At 41.4% G+C, this 17,587-nt stretch overlaps 1 protein-coding gene across 1 annotated transcript; it reads right to left on the bottom strand.

Annotated features, from left to right (window-relative positions):
- Positions 1 to 456: 456 nt before the first annotated feature.
- LOC141766822 (transcription intermediary factor 1-alpha-like) lies at positions 457 to 17,220 on the bottom strand. Its single transcript, XM_074633992.1, has 18 exons — positions 16,582 to 17,220; positions 14,877 to 14,995; positions 13,852 to 13,999; positions 12,831 to 12,963; positions 12,047 to 12,163; positions 11,762 to 11,876; positions 11,408 to 11,554; positions 11,132 to 11,246; positions 8,913 to 9,292; positions 6,182 to 6,316; positions 5,991 to 6,096; positions 5,846 to 5,903; positions 5,627 to 5,759; positions 4,187 to 4,506; positions 3,797 to 3,932; positions 2,436 to 2,510; positions 1,820 to 1,975; positions 457 to 1,722 (listed from the first exon to the last, which is right to left on the bottom strand). Exons 1-18 carry the CDS (start codon positions 16,856 to 16,858, stop codon positions 1,480 to 1,482), a joined length of 2,913 nt encoding a protein of 970 aa, XP_074490093.1. The 5' UTR covers positions 16,859 to 17,220; the 3' UTR covers positions 457 to 1,479.
- Between the last annotated feature and the right edge of the window lie 367 nt (positions 17,221 to 17,587).

Genomic DNA, 17,587 nt, shown 5'->3' with positions numbered 1-17,587 from the left:
AATCTTATCTTTGCCTTATAGAGTAATGTAGATAATAGATAATAGGTCTTTAGAGGCCATATAACGAATGAGGAATGCCCAAAATGAGAGCCAGACCAGTGCCGGTCTAAAACTTCTCATGCCTACCAGCCTTCCCAGAAACTACCAGCCCTCCTCTCCACCTCCATTCTACATTCGGGCTTTAACGAGAAACAGCAGCGTGAGCTGACCTCCTAGCTCATAGGTGGAGGAAATTGGAGTGGCCGAGGTCGCATTCAAACAGGGTTAATCTTGTTGTGTGGGGGGGGGGGGGTGCAGTACAGTTCCTTTGAAGCTCAACAAAGCGTGTCTTGCCACATCTGTGTCAATCAGCAGAGGGACGCTAACACAGGCGGGCAGTGGGAGGCCGGCCCCCCCGTGGGGTCCAGAGGACGTGTTCACTGTTAGTCAACACGACTGTTAGCTGACTCTCGTTAAAGGAGAAATTGGCTTTGCTTAACTTTAAAGTGCTCATGTTCGAGTAGGACATTAATAGACTCCATTAACATGCATTTATAGGGTGAAGGAGGTTTACAACATTAATCATTACTCAGACGTACTGTAAGCTACTGTATCGTATTTTATTGTACCCTGTAAACACCTGCAAGTTGACTCGCGTGCAAGTGGGTTTATGGCTAAATGTTCTGGCTCTCGGGTATTAGAAGAAAACAGTTCACAAGGGTGAGAGTGCGGAAGAAATGAACTAAAATGACCTTAGAAAAAAAAATAGCATAACATTTGCACTGTGCTTACCTCTTCACAATAAAATCTTTTTTTTTAATAAACATAAATAAAATAACACATAACATTTACAACATTAGTTCTGCACTATAAGAGCCTGACACATGAGACCATGCAGGCAGAAATATTGTGTAATGACGTGTGACAATGTGTCCTGGGTTTTAGCAAACAGCTTCGATTCCTTTGATCGTTTTACTGGCCTCGAGGGGCCCCGTAACACCTCTTATTCCACATAAAATCATAAACCACAAACATCAAAGCTCATTATTCGCATCCTTCCTGATCAGTTCTATATTTACACATGGAGAGCTAAACAGGAAAAACACACACCAGGCCCGACCACATCATCTATTAGCTCAGTGTCTCTGAATGTATCTACTGTGAGCAGACAGATCATTTGGTGAAAGCAGATTGATAACTTAACCAAAACAGACTGCTTACCATAATAGCCAGTTATCTGTACCCTGTTAACACCTACTTGTGCTTCGTGTTTGTACTTTTTTCATCAATCTTCAAGCTTTAATCAGAGACTATTTCTTCAGATTCTGATTAAATGCTGTAATGCAGTTTAGTGAGGTGTCCCTGTATTATAATTGTTTCCTTGCAGTATAATTTAATAAGTAAACATACAAAACATTTTTAATGTTTGTAACAGACATGAATATTAGCTGGTGCTGGCAGTGTTGTCGATGATCTAAACGATTAAGAAGATTTGTGCTTTCACACTCCTCCCTCCTCTCCACCAGGACGGCTCGGTGGATTCTGGGAGTCTGAACCCGCACGTTGGCGCTTTGCATGCTGGGATATATTGTCAAGAGTTGGGAGTTGAGAGTCAGGAGGGGCAGTACTAGGTAGCATCTCCAGTTTGATTTCTGGAAAGGTCTGGTCAGGGAAGGTGATCCTCAGGTGCTCTTCAAACAGCTCTTTGAGCGTCCTGCCCGCCATGGTGACCTCTGTGTCGGCCTGCCGTGCAAGGAGAAGCAAGGATGAGGACAAAAAACATATATTACCGGGTAATTAGAACTGAATAATACTTCATAACTACTTATTTCTACAGTACCTCACTGAGGGCACGGTTCCCAAAGACGAGCCTGATGTCTGATACAAACTCTGCAGGGCTTTGGTAACCCGACAGACTCTGCTCAGCCTCCAGTCGTTTTTTCACAGCGGAAAGAGTCACTGGTCCTTTTATAGTCAGCCTGTTATTAGCACATAGCTACAGTATTTAGAAAGGGAGAGATAATAGAACAATAAAACTTCATGGGAAGACGTTGAAGTCATTATTATCTCATATATATATAAAGCAGAGGTTATAAAGAGGTTAAGTATTTCTATCCCATTGTGTTATGTCAGAGTTTATAATAAACACTTTCAAGCCAACAATGGGCACTGTGGATAAGTGCTGCACACAAATATAGTGTTGTGTGGTGTAATGAACCGTTCATAGTCTATAATTGTTGATGTTCATCCACTCTCATCCACTGTGCAATAACAAATCTGTCACCAAGACAAATCCCTGTTTATTTACCTGATTATAGTTGCATAATGTCCCTGTATATTTACTGATAAATATACTGCATATTACGCATCATTAAAATTACAGTCACAGTAACTCTAAGTGACATTAATCCTGTGAACTTTTCGCCTGTATTCAGCCGAAAGCTTTCCAGACTCACCGAGGGGGACGCAGGCCTTTGGAAGTCTGAACTCAGCTCACTGCAAAACAAACTGAGCAGCAGCCTCTCGCACTTCTGCAGAAGTAGAAAAAGACAATTGACTCAGTACATGTCAACCTATACAATCTGTAGTCTATAGCATCTGCTTACTTAAAGTGGCAGTAGTCAGTATATATTTGGCATCATTGGGCAAAAATCCCATAATAACCTTTCAGCATATTGTAATTCAAGTGTTCTGAGAGATAACTAGACTTCTGCACCTCCTCATGGCTCTGTTTTCAGGATTTAGAACATCTAGCCCGTGACGGGAGACTTTGACCAATCACAGGTCATTTCATTGAGAGAGCGTTCCTATTGGCTGTGCTCCGGTCATGTGACCGAAACTTGGCGTTCCTTCCCCAGATTTCACAATGGCGGCGGCGTCACAAACTTTCTCATTTTACAGCTAAACCGTGCACTACAAGATGATTCTGAAAACATCTGAGGAGAGAAATGGGCATTAACGTAACAGAATATTGATTTGATATTTATATATTATTTAATATTTGATCTGCCTAGTTTGACTGCTTGGTCGGAGTTTGTGAGTGATTGACAGCCGGCTCTCATAGACGGCAGCTGGACAGCAGACCTCAGATCAGCTCTTACTGCTTGTTTTCCTCCGGTCTGTGAAATCTTGCAGATGCCGTTAGGAGCACCGGAGGACACAGAGGACACATGATTTTTTTCAGGTTACCTGTTTCATGTACTACTGTCACCATATATAGCTATCGTTTTATAAAAATAACTTTTTTTAAATATATTTGCTCCAATCTTGCCTTCTTCAGCTTTAATCATTTGAACCCGACACTATTGGTGACTATCTGATGCTGATCTGCTTTTTGTGTCAAACAACTGTTGTCAAATCACTACAAAACACTGCATTAAGCAGCACATTGCTTTATAAAATACATCGCCTCACACACCATTAAAAGAATTTCCATTTTTCTTCAATACTACTATCATTAAATGTTATTCTTGTACTACAAAATATAGTTGCTGGACAATAGTAAAAACAATATGGTTGCTAGGAAAACAGTTATTAAAGGTACAGTGTGTAGGATTTGGCGGCATCTAGTGGTGTGGTTGAATACACCGGTAACGTGAGCCACTGAGTGCAAAACAGTGGTAACGCCGTTCTTACCATAATAACGCTCAGGTTAACACAGTTTCACAAGCGTATGACTGTGCTTGCCGCGGATGAAACTACAGAGGTGAGGTGAGGTGAGGTATTTACTTTCCAAAAGCCACTTATTATGATTGGTATAATTCTATAATCTTTATTGTAACCAAATTACTTAAAAATAAAAAGAGAGAGTACTGACTCGTTTGTCCACAGGGGGAAATCCTCCTTCAGAATCTGGCTCCTTCTTTACTGTTTTGCCTTCAGGTTTGCTTTCACAGTCGTACTCCATCTCAGGCACTAACAGGTCACGGCAGAAAGAGCAAAACCATTCCCCACTGAAAAGAGACAGTCCAAAAACTCAATACAGAAACCAGTAAGCAGGAACATACAAGTGCTGCAGTGGTGTCAGATGAAAACCTCACATCGAAATGTGAAAACAACTTGTCAAAAACAGCCTCATTCTTATTAGCTGAAGGGGTTTTCATTCCACAGAGGACCATAACTCTTTGATTCTAGTATAAACACGAGAATCAAAAGAAATAGGAGTTTCATCTGAAATAGTATATTAATTTCCCCTGTCAGAGCTTGCCTGGGAGATTTGAGGAGAGTTGGAACGTGGCACGAGAGGTGATAAACCTTGGGACACTTGTCGCAGCACAGCAGCTCTCCCCCGGTCTGACACGCAGCACACAGGCCTTCAGTAGAGTCTTGGTGCTGGTTCACCTGCTGTTCTCCTCCCAGTGAAGGGAGAAGATCTGGAGCATCGGTCTTACTCTGGTCCCGTGAGCTTTGGGGTCTGTCGTCTGTGCTTTGAAGAGGAGTCGGGACTTTGTTCCCCTCAGCTTGGGCTCTGATTTGGGGTTGGTCACCTGTGCTGTCAGGGAGGCTGGCTCTTTGGTTGGCTTGTACCTGAAATCCACAAACAGAGAGAAAACTAGAAACACCGCCTTGTGGTTGTATGCCTCCGCCGACCAGTCAAGCTGCAGTTTACATCCATGTCTGTCCAAAATGTCATCACTTCATTTTATCCTGTTAGATATTTGTGTGAAATTGTCATAATTAAAATACGAATTCTAAAGTTATGGTCAAAAATGTGTTTTGTGAGGTCAACATTTAGGGGGATCTAATGGCAGAAATGGAATATGATATTAACAAATATATTTTCTTTAGTGTATAATCACCTGATAATAAGAATCGTTTTTCCAGAACGGACAAACCAAACTCTGTTAACTTTTCCTGCTTGGGCCAGAGTCGACAACGCTACTTGCTCCCCTGTCGCCGCCACTCTCTCTCTCTTACTTCACCACTCACTTCCCACCGACACACACACTCTACACACTGGCTCAGCTCCAAATGGCTCTAGAGAGGGACATTTTTTGTTGTAATCTCCTCACCTCACCCCTAGATACCGCCAGATCCTACACACTGAACCTTTAACCTTTAACCCACCAAAATGTAATCAGTTGATCCTTGAGTCCAAGTAGACGTTGCGTTACCTTTGAAGAAATCCGCTCAAGTCGTTCCCGAGATATCACGAGAATGGGACGGACCTGAAGTCACAGTGACCTTGACCTTTGACCACCAAAGTACAATCAGTTCTTCCTTGAGTCCAATTAGAAGTTTGTTTATGGAAATTTATGGATTTATGGACAGACAACCCTAAAAACACGATGCCTCCGACCACGGCTATCGCCAGTGTGAAGGCATAAAAACAGCTCCGATATATAATCAATATGTACGTATCAGTAGAGACTCCACTTTCAGTTGCAGTAATTGGAATAGCTAAAAGTTTTTCTGTCCAATAAGGGATTATTACTGACATTTCAGGTGCCATGATCACTTTTGGTTTTACCTCCAAATAAAGAGGTTTAGAGCACAACCTGTCTCACAGCTTCTGTTTCTTCTCTCCGTCTGACTTCACAGTAACAATAGTCTCTGTGTTTCCAGATCTCACCATGATTATGATAAGTGATGAGTGATGGCCAAAACGATTAAAATATGTCCCAAAAAAGATCTCTGATCTCCTTACGTAGCTACTGTCATCATCTGGCTCATCTTTGATGACGATGATGGGCCCTGGTGATGATCTCCGTCTTCTCTTGGCAGCTGCGCTTGCTGCTCCACTCGCCTGGTGTGTTTCTGGAGGTTTCCAGGTAACAGTCCTTGGGAGCAAAAGCATGAACCAATCAGAATAAAGCCAGATTCACCAGAGAGACTATAGTGTGCATGCATGCAGCTGTCACCTCACCCCGGTTTCTCCTCCTGGGATACAGCAGCGTACCCTAGTGAATTCTGCTGTCCTTGCACTTGAGGGAAATAAAAATCTGTTTTCCTTTATCAAGAATACAGCAACACCTACAGTCTGCAAAATTACACTGATGACACAAACTTACCATTTCTGTGTAGCAAAGAAGGTGGCATGCTTTGGGGATAGGTTGGCTTCAGCATGTATATGGGACCACCTGAATCATTCCTCCTGTTCAGATATGTATCCTCAATCTGAACACAGCATTGCATGTTGTTTACTACATTGTAAATATAATGTATGTCAATATAGTTTACGTTAACGGGTGAAGTCACTTGCCGTCTGTCGTGATTGAGGCGAACTGACGCCACCGTTGATGGGCAGTGGTGCCATATGGGTGTACAGAGGCGGAGAGGGAAACACGTCCATAGGTTTGGTTTGGTAGCCGGCGCTGCTTCCCATCCCCCTCAGAGGCTATACAGGACGGAGAAACACACAGATGAATAGAAACGCTGCAATCATTTTCATCCTGCATTCCTGTCAGCGTCTGTAAGAAGGAGGTGATGATGGAGGGTGGGGATGAAACGGAGCGCTTTCATTACTGGTCAACGCCTCCCCCCAGCAACAAGGAAACACAGAGGACTAAACCATAAACAAAACACTCAGATGTTCCAGGTTGTTTTGGTCTGTTGTAGCTTTAACCCTGCAGGTGTAGCTAATGTTTCTAATGTAAATGCACGTGTCACAGGCATACACTTGAAGGAGCATACCAACATTTTGTTATGTTATGTTTTAACAGATAACAATACACTACAATAACACACTACTTCAAATCACATATACTTATTTCAAAGGCCATGACAAGCATATTTTTTTTCAATTACGATGAGCGATGGGGTCTTATTGTAAATTAACTCCAAATTTTCTACCAAAGTCATTACATGTCCATAAATCTGATCAATCCACGCCCACACACTGAGTTTTTGTGTGTTAAACTTTGCTTATTAAATTTGCCTTAACACACCGAGGGGGGCGTGATGAATAAACACAAAAATGTGAAATACTCTCCTGTGAATACTATGTGTCTAGGGCTTTTATTGTGAAAGGTAAAAATGGATTGAGTGGATGTGTTGTATAATCCTAATAATTATGGGAACAATTCAACCAATTCTGCACAATATGACTAGTTGATGCTTTTATTCACGTTGCAAAAGCTCAGAAAAGTTGACCTTGTTGTTTTTTGCCGTGTAATATTCATGTTCTGTGTTGAATTAGTCATGCATTGTCAGTATTGACTTGCGAAATAATCGCACAGAAAAAACACCCCCGGTGTATAATGGCCTTCAGTCATAGATGATTAATGTTATAAAGAAATACTTAAAGGGCCCATATTGTAAAAAGTGAGATTTTCAGGTCTTTTACATTATAAAGCAGGTTTAAGAGCTTTATAAATACTGTTTAACTATCAAAACGCTAAATATACGGAGAAATACACACAGCCCGTATTCAGAAATTGTGCCCTTTGAAACAAGCCGTTAGGATTTCTGTCCATTTGTGATGTCATAAACATACAATATTTAGACCATTACATGGTTTTAAACGTAAACTTTCTAAATGTGTCCCAGTTTATTTCCTGTTGCAGTGTATGTAAATAACTTCAGCTGACAGGAAGTAAACATGGACCCAAACTGTTGCCTAGCAACGCATTCTGTTGCAATTCCGTTGAAAAGCACTAAAACGGAGCGTTTCAGACAGGAGGGTAAATACAGGTATCTTCAGAAAGTATGAGGAAAATAAAGTTTTTTTGAACATTACAGCATGTAAACATGTTCTCTTAGAAACACAAAATACAAGTAAGAACCTGAAAAGGAGCACGATATGGGACCTTTAACATTTGAAACCATGTTTTTAGGGGCTTTAATACTAAACGCTTCACTGGTTTTTCAATCCTTCCAGGAAGTCATTAGTATTAATTTATTTCACAACAGAATGAAAATTAATTTGCCTCAACATGTCAGGTTTTCTATTTATCAAAATGACATGAACGCTATGAGGTAATTAATTAAAATTAATCTGCTCTTGCAGTTGCACTACAACAAGAATAAAAGCAGAAATACACTAACTGTACACTAAAAATTATAGACTTCAAAATAAAACCTCAATCTCTTATATAAATGCGAGATTGGGATCTCTACTGCCTCTGCACGGCTCTCAATATGGCGGCGGCTCGTAGCTAACGGTGCAAACAGCGTTTACAGTGAAAACAACAGCGACACTGCTGACAGAGCTGACAGTGTTAAACTGGGGGGAGCACAGGGAAGCTCTGATTACAACAGAGGGAGAGTGACTTCATTCTCTGTTCAGGTAGACATTACTCCTCTATATCTTTACAAAGCAAATAGTTGTTTGATGCTGTATTTATGCGTTGGATATCATATAGAGCACCTTTAAGTTGATTGCACCATAGTGACATTTAAAGAGAAACAACAGCTACCAGAACACAATCTAAAAACCTCCTGCAGCATGACTACTGCTTTGAAAAATTCTCATTATTAAGTATACATGATTTGCAATAAAACATGCAAAAACGCTGGTATATTTCTTTACTACGGAGAGCATTTGAGAGTTCATTATGCAGCTATAACAGCTTGTTCACATCAGTATGACACAACTTGTGTGTGCACTTCACACACACGCCAGTATTGTCCTGTGAATGAGCCTATACTTCAGGGCTGGAACCAAAACAGCCTGTAAAGTAGACTAAACAACTCGGATGACGAGATATTATCAACCCCTTCTTAAGGAATCTTGGGTCCGCTCTCCAGTCACATGTCGGCTGCTGTTGCACTGCAGATTTAGCTGTTTTATTTTATGATTTTGAGTCATAAGCTGGCCCGAGACTAAAATCCATCTCGACAAGGAAAGACATAAATTGCCCAGGATGTGAAGGCTGTCAGCTCTATTTAGGACAATGCCATCCACTGTCGGTGCTCGTTAAGAGGGCTTGTCTGTCAAACGTACACGAGCGACACGTGCACACACTCACACACACACAGAAACGCTCACTAACCTGGGGCGTAAACCCGGGGCTCAGTAAGCTGCTAGTTGGGCTGACGTGGGTGGGAGGAGGCACCATAAACCTGCGACCCGGTTGGGACAGCATACTGTGGGAGGGGGAGCCTCCTCCTTGCAGGTGCCCCGGGACGGTGCGCTGCAGTCGGACACTCTGGTACCAAGTCCAGGGTGGGGGAGGGGGCTGGGGCTGCCAGTTGGCCTGCGGGTTTAGCTTGTCCACCTGCATCTGCAGCTGAGCCAGAGTATTATGGGGTGCTCCCAGGGCGAAGCTGTGGGGTGAGCCTGAGGGGCCGTGCCCAGGGTGGGAGAGCTGATGAGGGATACCCTGAAAACCACCCAGCTGGTGGCCTGGTACGCTCTCCACCACTAAAGAGCCTGAGGGAACACACACACACACACACACACACACACACACACACACACACACACACACACACACACACACACACACACACACACACACACACACACACACACACACACACACACACACACACAGACAGACAGGATGAGCATAACAAGTAGGGATGAAAAGTACACAATACACACTTCTGCAGAGAACTGTGGGAAAGAGAAAGTTTGGGCAGTAATGCAGTAGAAGGTTTGGGAAACTTTGGGGGGTTATTAAGGGGGAAAAACATGTCAAGAAGGGATAATGATACTTTTATGAACAAGTTATTGTTTATACTATTAATCGATATGGTGAAAATGTTTTAGATGAAGTATGACAAGTGGAGTCACCTATAGACACAGACCAACTATACTTGACCATGTTAAAGGGGAAGTTCATGTCATGTAAAGTCCCTTTTTGGTGGAATCTGCTGGCTCGCTGTCCCTATTTCTGGTGCCTCATGTCCAATACTTGATATCCCTAGTCTCCAGCCAATTAGATTACATATAAAACAATAATGACATATTGAAAAATGTCCCTCACAGTTTCTCAGAACCCAATGTGATGTCTTCAAATGGCTTTTTTGACATTTCCAAAACCCAAAGTTATTTAATTTACAATGACATAAAACAAACAAAAAGCAAATCCTCACAATGAAGAGGCAGAACATATTGTGATTTCTGCTTGCTAAAACCAAACTCGGTTTGACTTAAACAATGAATTGGCAGTCAAAATGTTTGCCGTTCATTTTCTGTTGGCTGACTCTTTGAAGAAAAATATTTCATTGCAATTGTCAGCCTCGAATGAGCTGCCCAGCGTTCTGGGCCCCCGTTAAGCTCCGAACCCTGTGAATCTTTATGCGCCGTCTGAACCAATTCAGCATACTTCATCCAAATGACAAGGGGGAACTAACAAATCTCTGGTAAGTGGTGGGATTTGCATGAAGAGATGACAAACCCAATCCCTGTGCGCAAGCAATAATTAAAAAAAAATTGAATTTTGGAACAGAGGGACTGGTTTGTGGTGGAAAAAAACATCTTCTTGTGCGGTGTCTAGACAGTGGGCTATAGCACGACAAAGTAGGAAATAACAACAAAAAAACATGATTTAAAACAGACAAAAAAGAAACAATTTAACTATGTATACTTAGTCTACTTAGGCTATGGTAGAAATATGCAAATATCCAGGAATAAAGACCAAATCAACAAAACCTGCAAGTCAACAAAATCGGGCATGCAAAACGCTCATCTTCTGAAACCACTAATAGCTATATAATGTATTAAAAATAAAATCATCCTTAGCCCTTAATTTAAATTCATTATTTCTTTGGACTTAAAATCGTTTGATGGCCTTGCTGCCCCAGCAATTGGCCTTTGTGCACTCAAAAAATTGACAACACCAGAGTATTACTATTGAATCATTGAGTTTTTCGAGTGAAACAGGAGGCTCTTGAGTGACAAATAATCATGACAAAAGGCATGTGAGCGTTGGAACTAGCACTAGCTTTATGCACTTTCTGCAAGGTTTGCAACATTAATGCTATCATGCTAGTTTAATAAGTCCATTGAGAGTCACCTTACATGAAGTTGGAACGTTTGTGGTCAGTGTGGCCTTTATCTTGTGGCATTAGACTGAGTGGCAGTTGACCAGTTCAACAGCGGGCCTATTCTTAGAATTAGCCCGTAATACACTACAGTAAAATTATGGGTGAGGTTTAAAGCTACATCAGAGAAAATGCCAAATAAAAAACAGTGTCCAGACTAAAATAAAACCATTCTCAGGGTCCTAGATTAGCTTCTACAACAGAGATATTTATGTCTTACCCAGATCAACATTTGAGGCCCAATAAGAGGATCGGCTCTGGAAGCGTGCAGTGCTCTGAGGTATAAACGAGGAACTGCATTTTGCCCGCAGGAGGTTTCCAATCTGAAACAGAATCTGCAACAGAAGGGACGTTATTAATAATTTTTAGAGGAGGGCGTAAGTGTGTGTTACAAAAGGCATATGTTCCCACTTCATCACGTCCAAGATAGATACAATCCTGTTGATGTTGGGAAAACAAGACCGTAATGAGACAGCGGATAAATGATCAGTCTTACCAAACGTTTACAGTACAAGAGGGCCGTGCCTCCATTCCTGGCCGTGGCCCATTTGGTGAAGTTGATGACATGGTCCAGGTGTCTGGACAGATAGCCGATGTCTTCCTGCTGTTTTCGCAGGACGCTCTCGTGGTCCTTTGTTACAGCCTGGAAAACATGAATAAGTGAACATCTGCAGTGTTCAAACAGCTTGAGGGTATGCGCTCTGTGGCCTGGGGGGGGGGAGACAGGCAGTCAACTCAGTTTGCATGCAAGTAATGTTCTTCACAGCAAGTTACAGGTCTACAGCATGTAACTGAGAAACAACACTGTGTTGTTCTATTTGTAATATATATCCAAAAGCTTCTGTCATACCTCAAGTTGATTAACTAGCATCTTGCCCTTCTTGTTTATCTCCAGAATCAAACTGCAGATGGATTTCTTTATTTCGTTATGAACAGACGTACGGTTCTGATCAACCTGAAGAAGCCTGAAAAGCACACATCATGGAGAGAGATGTGTCATCCATAAACAGTTATTGTTCATGAAGAGGTCATGTGGAAGAGCAAAACTGCTTTTATCTAAACAGTTCTATGAACTACGAGTGCGTACAACTTTTGTATACTTTGCGTACTTGACATTATGTAATCTAATACATACCCATTGTTTATGGAGTTTGATACCTCTTCAATGAGTTTCTGTTTCTCCTGCAGCTGATGGGTCATGCTCTCCATGTGCTGTTTGTGGTTTTTATAAGCATCTTCAAGGAACTGGTAACTATACTCCAAAGAGAACATTAAGTCAGCGGATGCGATATAAAAAGTGAACGTTCTCAACTGGCTGATAACGGATGATGGGATGTACAGCAGCACTCCTGCACAATAACAATAACGTTGAAATATGGTTGTAATGTCAAACAAAACTGAAACGTATACACAGGTGTGTGTGAAACTTTATATGATATGACAGCACGTTCTCATTCCAAGAGCGTCAAATACTGATGCTTTGTCACGGCCGTCACACCCTTTAGCGTCGGTATGAGAGGCTTTCCATTTACTAAAATGTAAACGCTCAATGAAAGTGCGCCGGGAGTGAGGTGACGTAAGAGCAAAAAGACACACACCATGTGCTGTTTGTGTCCTGTGTGTCACGTTACAATCAGCTGTTTGTTCATGTCCCGTGTTCGTAACGTTCAGTTTCATTTTCACTGTACAAATGTAGTAGTTTTAAACCCAACCATGTATTTTTTTCCTAAACCTAACTATACTGGTTTTATTGCCTAAACCTAAGCAAGTGTTTTTGCATTCACAACATTACGCACGTGTTTACTGCGACCGAAAAGAGTGACGCCGAGGGTTCTGACAAAGTGTCAGTATGTGACGAGTTGGGATGAGAACCTGTCGGATATGAGTATATTATGTTATATTGTAAATTGTGACTGTACTTGTGGTCCTTGTGCTTTACTAGCTGGCAGTCACGACAGGTTAGCAGGTCACAGGTCTCACAGAACAGCTTCAGCGGCTCTTGTTTGTGGATGTCACAGAACATCGGCCTGTGAGCCGACACACCCTGGACCTCTAGGAAACAACAGAATCAGTTCATCATTAGGCAACTTCACTCTGGGAAATTGGAAAGTAACTTCTGGTCTAACATTTGACGCCCTTGATAATAACGTCATGGTCCGGCTGTGCCGCTCCTTTATTCCTAGTGTTTTGTACTCTCTCTCTGTTGTTGTGTGTGTGTGGGCGTGGCACTCCATCTCACACCTGCTGCCAATCAACCTGAAACACCTGAGACCCTTCCACTAATCACACTCCTGCAGTATATATCTACCCCGGCCCGACACTCCATTGTTCGCCAGATGGTTCAGTTAGTCAACATGGTACTAGCGCTACGGCCGGTATCTTGTTTCAGTCAGTCTAATCCTCGTGTTTGCCTGAACACTGAATAATTTGTATTTACCTATGCCGGCTTGCTTCCCAGTTGACAGCTCAGCACTCATTTTGCAAATGAAGCTGCTTGTAAAAGTTCTGCAAAACCTCTGAGGTCTGCTTGCACTACTGCTCCGCACTTCATGAGCAATGTGTTCCATTATTTAACTGTTTGAGAAGTTTTAATTTGCTCACAGTACCACAAAATGGCATTACAACTGCGTAAGATCAGCAATTTCTATGTAAAAATTTATATTTATCATTTGAACCATTAAAAATACTCTAAACTTTATTTAAAACAATGGTAGTAGTCGTCAAAAATGTAAGAATGCTAAATATTGCTGTAAAACCAAGTGTCAAAATTTCATAGGTGATTTCCTGATGCATTTACCACTAAAATCTGTTATCAGATCTACACTAAACCCAGAGCAAAGTGTGACATCTGCAGCACTGATCCCATAACAGCTTTTTCCTTTGTCATGGAAACCACCACGCAGAAGAAGAAAACCAAGATGAGGACATTGATCAGAATACCTTGTGATACTTCTGCCTTCTGTCTGATGGTGTGGTCTTTGGTAAACTTGACTCTCTGGTGAGCCTCCACACAGGTGGTACAGAGGTACTCGACGCAGTCCGCACAAAACCCGGCAGCCTCGGTGTTGTCATCGCAGGTCATACAGAGCTGCAGGTGGATGAGACAAAGCATTAGAGGCTGATATTAGGATGTGGAGGTATAACAAGATGTTGGTGTTGTTTGATCAAGCAAATTAAATTAGATCTAATCGGCAAAAACAATGTAAGAGTGGACAAAAGACATATATCCAAGCAGCCAGATGTTTTCCCAGTTCGAACCCTCAGAGCACACAACCATACAAACTAGGGGGACCAGGTTTCCCACTTTACGAGGGACTGCACCACATTTTTATCCCAGGTGATGTTGTCCCACATATTGAGACGATGTCCCGCATTTTCATTGGCTCAAGTTTTCAAGAGTCAAACCACTTCAGGACGGACTCTTTTCTAACATCTGGCTTTTATCCAACGATTGTGAGGAAAGCAGGGAAAGAGGCTGTCATCACGGGGGCTGTGTTCCATGTCAATCAAACTGCGCACATCTGGATCAAGTGCAGGTTGAGCTGTAACCGTCTTTGCTACGCTATGCCGGGGAAAATTGCAAGTCACAAACTCAGATTTAGTGATGGAAATTTTTTTTGCGAAATTTGCCAGTTATTTTTCAATTTCACACGGGCAGGAATACGACATGAAGCGACACAGTACATGAGAGTCTCTCAAGAAACGTTTGTCTCAAAAAGAGATGTGGCGATCAATTTGGGCAAAGTATAGAGATGCTACGAGGTAAGGGGCGGAATACAAATGTTTATTTTTCAAGTTAGACATTATATCAAAATTGTAGACGACCTCTCAGCCTTGATAACGTGTCCCACATTCTCCCACACAAACATACTCTTTGTCCCACATGTGATTTGTTGGGATCTGATCACCTTAATACAAACTAGTTACAAGGCTGCCCCCATATGGTAACGCGTGTTGTCACTGACCTGGACCGTCCTCTCCACTGTGCTGCTGGGAGCCTCAACTGAGTCCTTCACAAAGACGTTCTCCATCACATCTACCTCCATACACTCCTGCCTGCACACCGGACAGCGGATCACATTCACTGGAACGAAACAGAAGCACACATGCTGCTGTAAATCAGTCAAATCTGAAATGTTATATGTGCTTTTTTGACATGACACCATATGGTCATAAAGCAGTCCAAATGCATGCACTTAACCAGCCTCATAGAGCCACAATGGATTTCCACTTCCTTGCATGCAGGGAAGGTGAGAAACCTTTATAATCGATCCATGGTTTTGTGCTCTCTGTCCCAAAAGCTTGGACAAAAATTGGGGAAAGGGCTTTTGCATATTCTGCACCCTCAGCCTGGAATTTGCTCCAAAATGACCTAAAAATCAAGGAGCTGGTATCATTAAACATTTTTAAATCTAAAATGAAGGCTTTAGAAGCAGACTTTATGGCATGCCAATGTTTTTAGCCCCCTTGATGTACAGCTGACTCCCAGAAGAGTTCCTTTTTGTCCCCCCATTTGTCTTTAGATAGTTCTCTTTGAATGCAAATTTTTAGTGCTTTTAGTGTTTGTGAACTGTATTTTGTCTCTATTTGTGTCTCTGTCTGCAACTTTGTGTTCTTGCTGCTGACCGTCTTGGCCACACTGTAAAAAAATGCTAGTATACAGTATTAACCTGTTATTGCTAAAAACAGTGCTTTACTGTTAATACAAAAGAAAACCTGTTAAATTACGCTCATAGGCCGTCTTTTAACTGAGCTATAATGCATTCTTAAAAAACATCACTTTACTGCTGATCAACTGTCTAAAGTATCATCAGTAACAGTTTCATGCAGTATTTTTTTAATTCTGGGACCTGATCTGCTCATGTGAGGCTTGCACATTGTACATGATTGTAAAATCAGTGAATTAGCTTTATTGTTCTTCACTCACATGTTATTCTGGTTTGCATTCTGTGCTTGTAGCCAGCTAGAGACACACATTTTGGGAAAAGTGTCAACAAGTCTATTATAACCTTTTTCCTAACAAGTGCCTTTAACTATATTTAGTGTGACTATTCCTATGTCTGTAACCTGCTAAGTCTATTCATCTAGGCAAAAAATAATGTTTATTAAAATGTATGTAAAAAATAAATAGTGCATTAAAACAAATCAGTAAGATAATGTAAAAGACAGGTGAAAAACAGCTATATAATGTATCTTTAAACAGTAAATTAACTGTAAAATACTGTGAAATTAATAAAAAAAACAGTTCAAACTGTATTTTTCATCTATTCATCTAGACAAAAAATAATGTTTATTAAAATGTATGTAAAAAATACAACTTAAATAGTGCATTAAAACAAATCAGTAAGATAATCTAAAAGAAAGGTGAAAAACAGCTATATAATGTATCTTTAAACAGTAAATTAACTGTAAAATACTGTGAAATGATTAAAAAAAAAAACAGTTCAAACTGTATTTCAAAGCTGTAAATTTCAGCGACAGTATAATAATGTTAATTTTACAGTAACATAAGGGCAACCCTGCTGCCAGTTCTTTACTGTTATTTGACTGGGACATTCTGAACAGTGCAGGTCTCCCTTTGGAAAAGAGGTTCTTGTAATCTCAATGGGACTAACCTGGTTAAATAAAGGTTAAAAAAGATGGTCATTGTTTGTAAACAAAGTGACTCACGTGGTTTGGTCTCGCTGTCTTCCTGCTGGGAGTTTGGCGGCTCCTTCATGGCCAGATTCCTGGAGGGTGATGGCAAACATTTCTTGCAGAAGGAGTGCAGACACGGCAGGAGTTTGGGCTCTCGACTGTGAAAGTTCAGGAAGCAAACGGGGCAAGTGTCCAGGTAATTGTGTCCGGATGCGGTGGACTTCTCCTCTCGCACTTGCGTGCTCTCAGCTTCGTTCTCAACGACGACAGCAGCAGCAGCAGCATCCTCTGTCTCTGCGCGTCCATCCATCTGAGGGTTTTAAATCTAACTGTGCACACAGCCTAAGAGATGAACCCACACGTGAGCAGAAGACCAGGCTTTTCCTCCTCCTACACACTCCGCGATGAGAGCATCTTCTCACGGTTGCATCCCTCTCATCCTCTCCATCCCTTTGTAAACACAGAGCTGTTGACATGGCAACAACATCATGGTACCTCTGTAGTAAAACGACAATAACATCGACTGGAGTATAGTCCGACAGATGGAAGACAATACCTCCTCGTGATGGGGGGTCGTTCCGTCCAGATGTTGAGAGATGATAAGATGAGGGATGTTGCTCATATTGCACCGCACGCGCTCGTTGCGGCACGAGAGGGGTGGGGTCAAACAGCGCGCGCTCTTATAAGAGGAAGACTATAGCTGAGTGATGGAGGAGAAACTCCACCTGTCAGACATCATGTTTGTTACTCTCAAAGTGAGTACGTTACATTTTTTTTTTAAATAAATATCATTACACTGTAAAAAAACAAAACATTTATTTACAGTTTTTTTCAAGAAATTTTACATTTTTTGTCTGTATTTCAAAATGACAGAAACAAATGTAAAAATTACATGTTTCATTTGTGATTTATATGTAAATGGTCTTAGATTTACAGTATTTTTCGTAATCACAATCGTAATTATCTGTATTTAAGCTTTTCTTGATAATTTTTAAAGATAATTATTCAGTTTTTTAGATGTTTATGACTCTATTTTAAC

The sequence above is a fragment of the Sebastes fasciatus genome, chromosome 4 (genome assembly GCF_043250625.1).
Source record: "Sebastes fasciatus isolate fSebFas1 chromosome 4, fSebFas1.pri, whole genome shotgun sequence".
Taxonomy (NCBI): domain Eukaryota; kingdom Metazoa; phylum Chordata; class Actinopteri; order Perciformes; family Sebastidae; genus Sebastes; species Sebastes fasciatus.
Note: the sequence above shows the minus strand (reverse complement) of the source record. Positions and strands in the feature narration are given on the sequence as shown.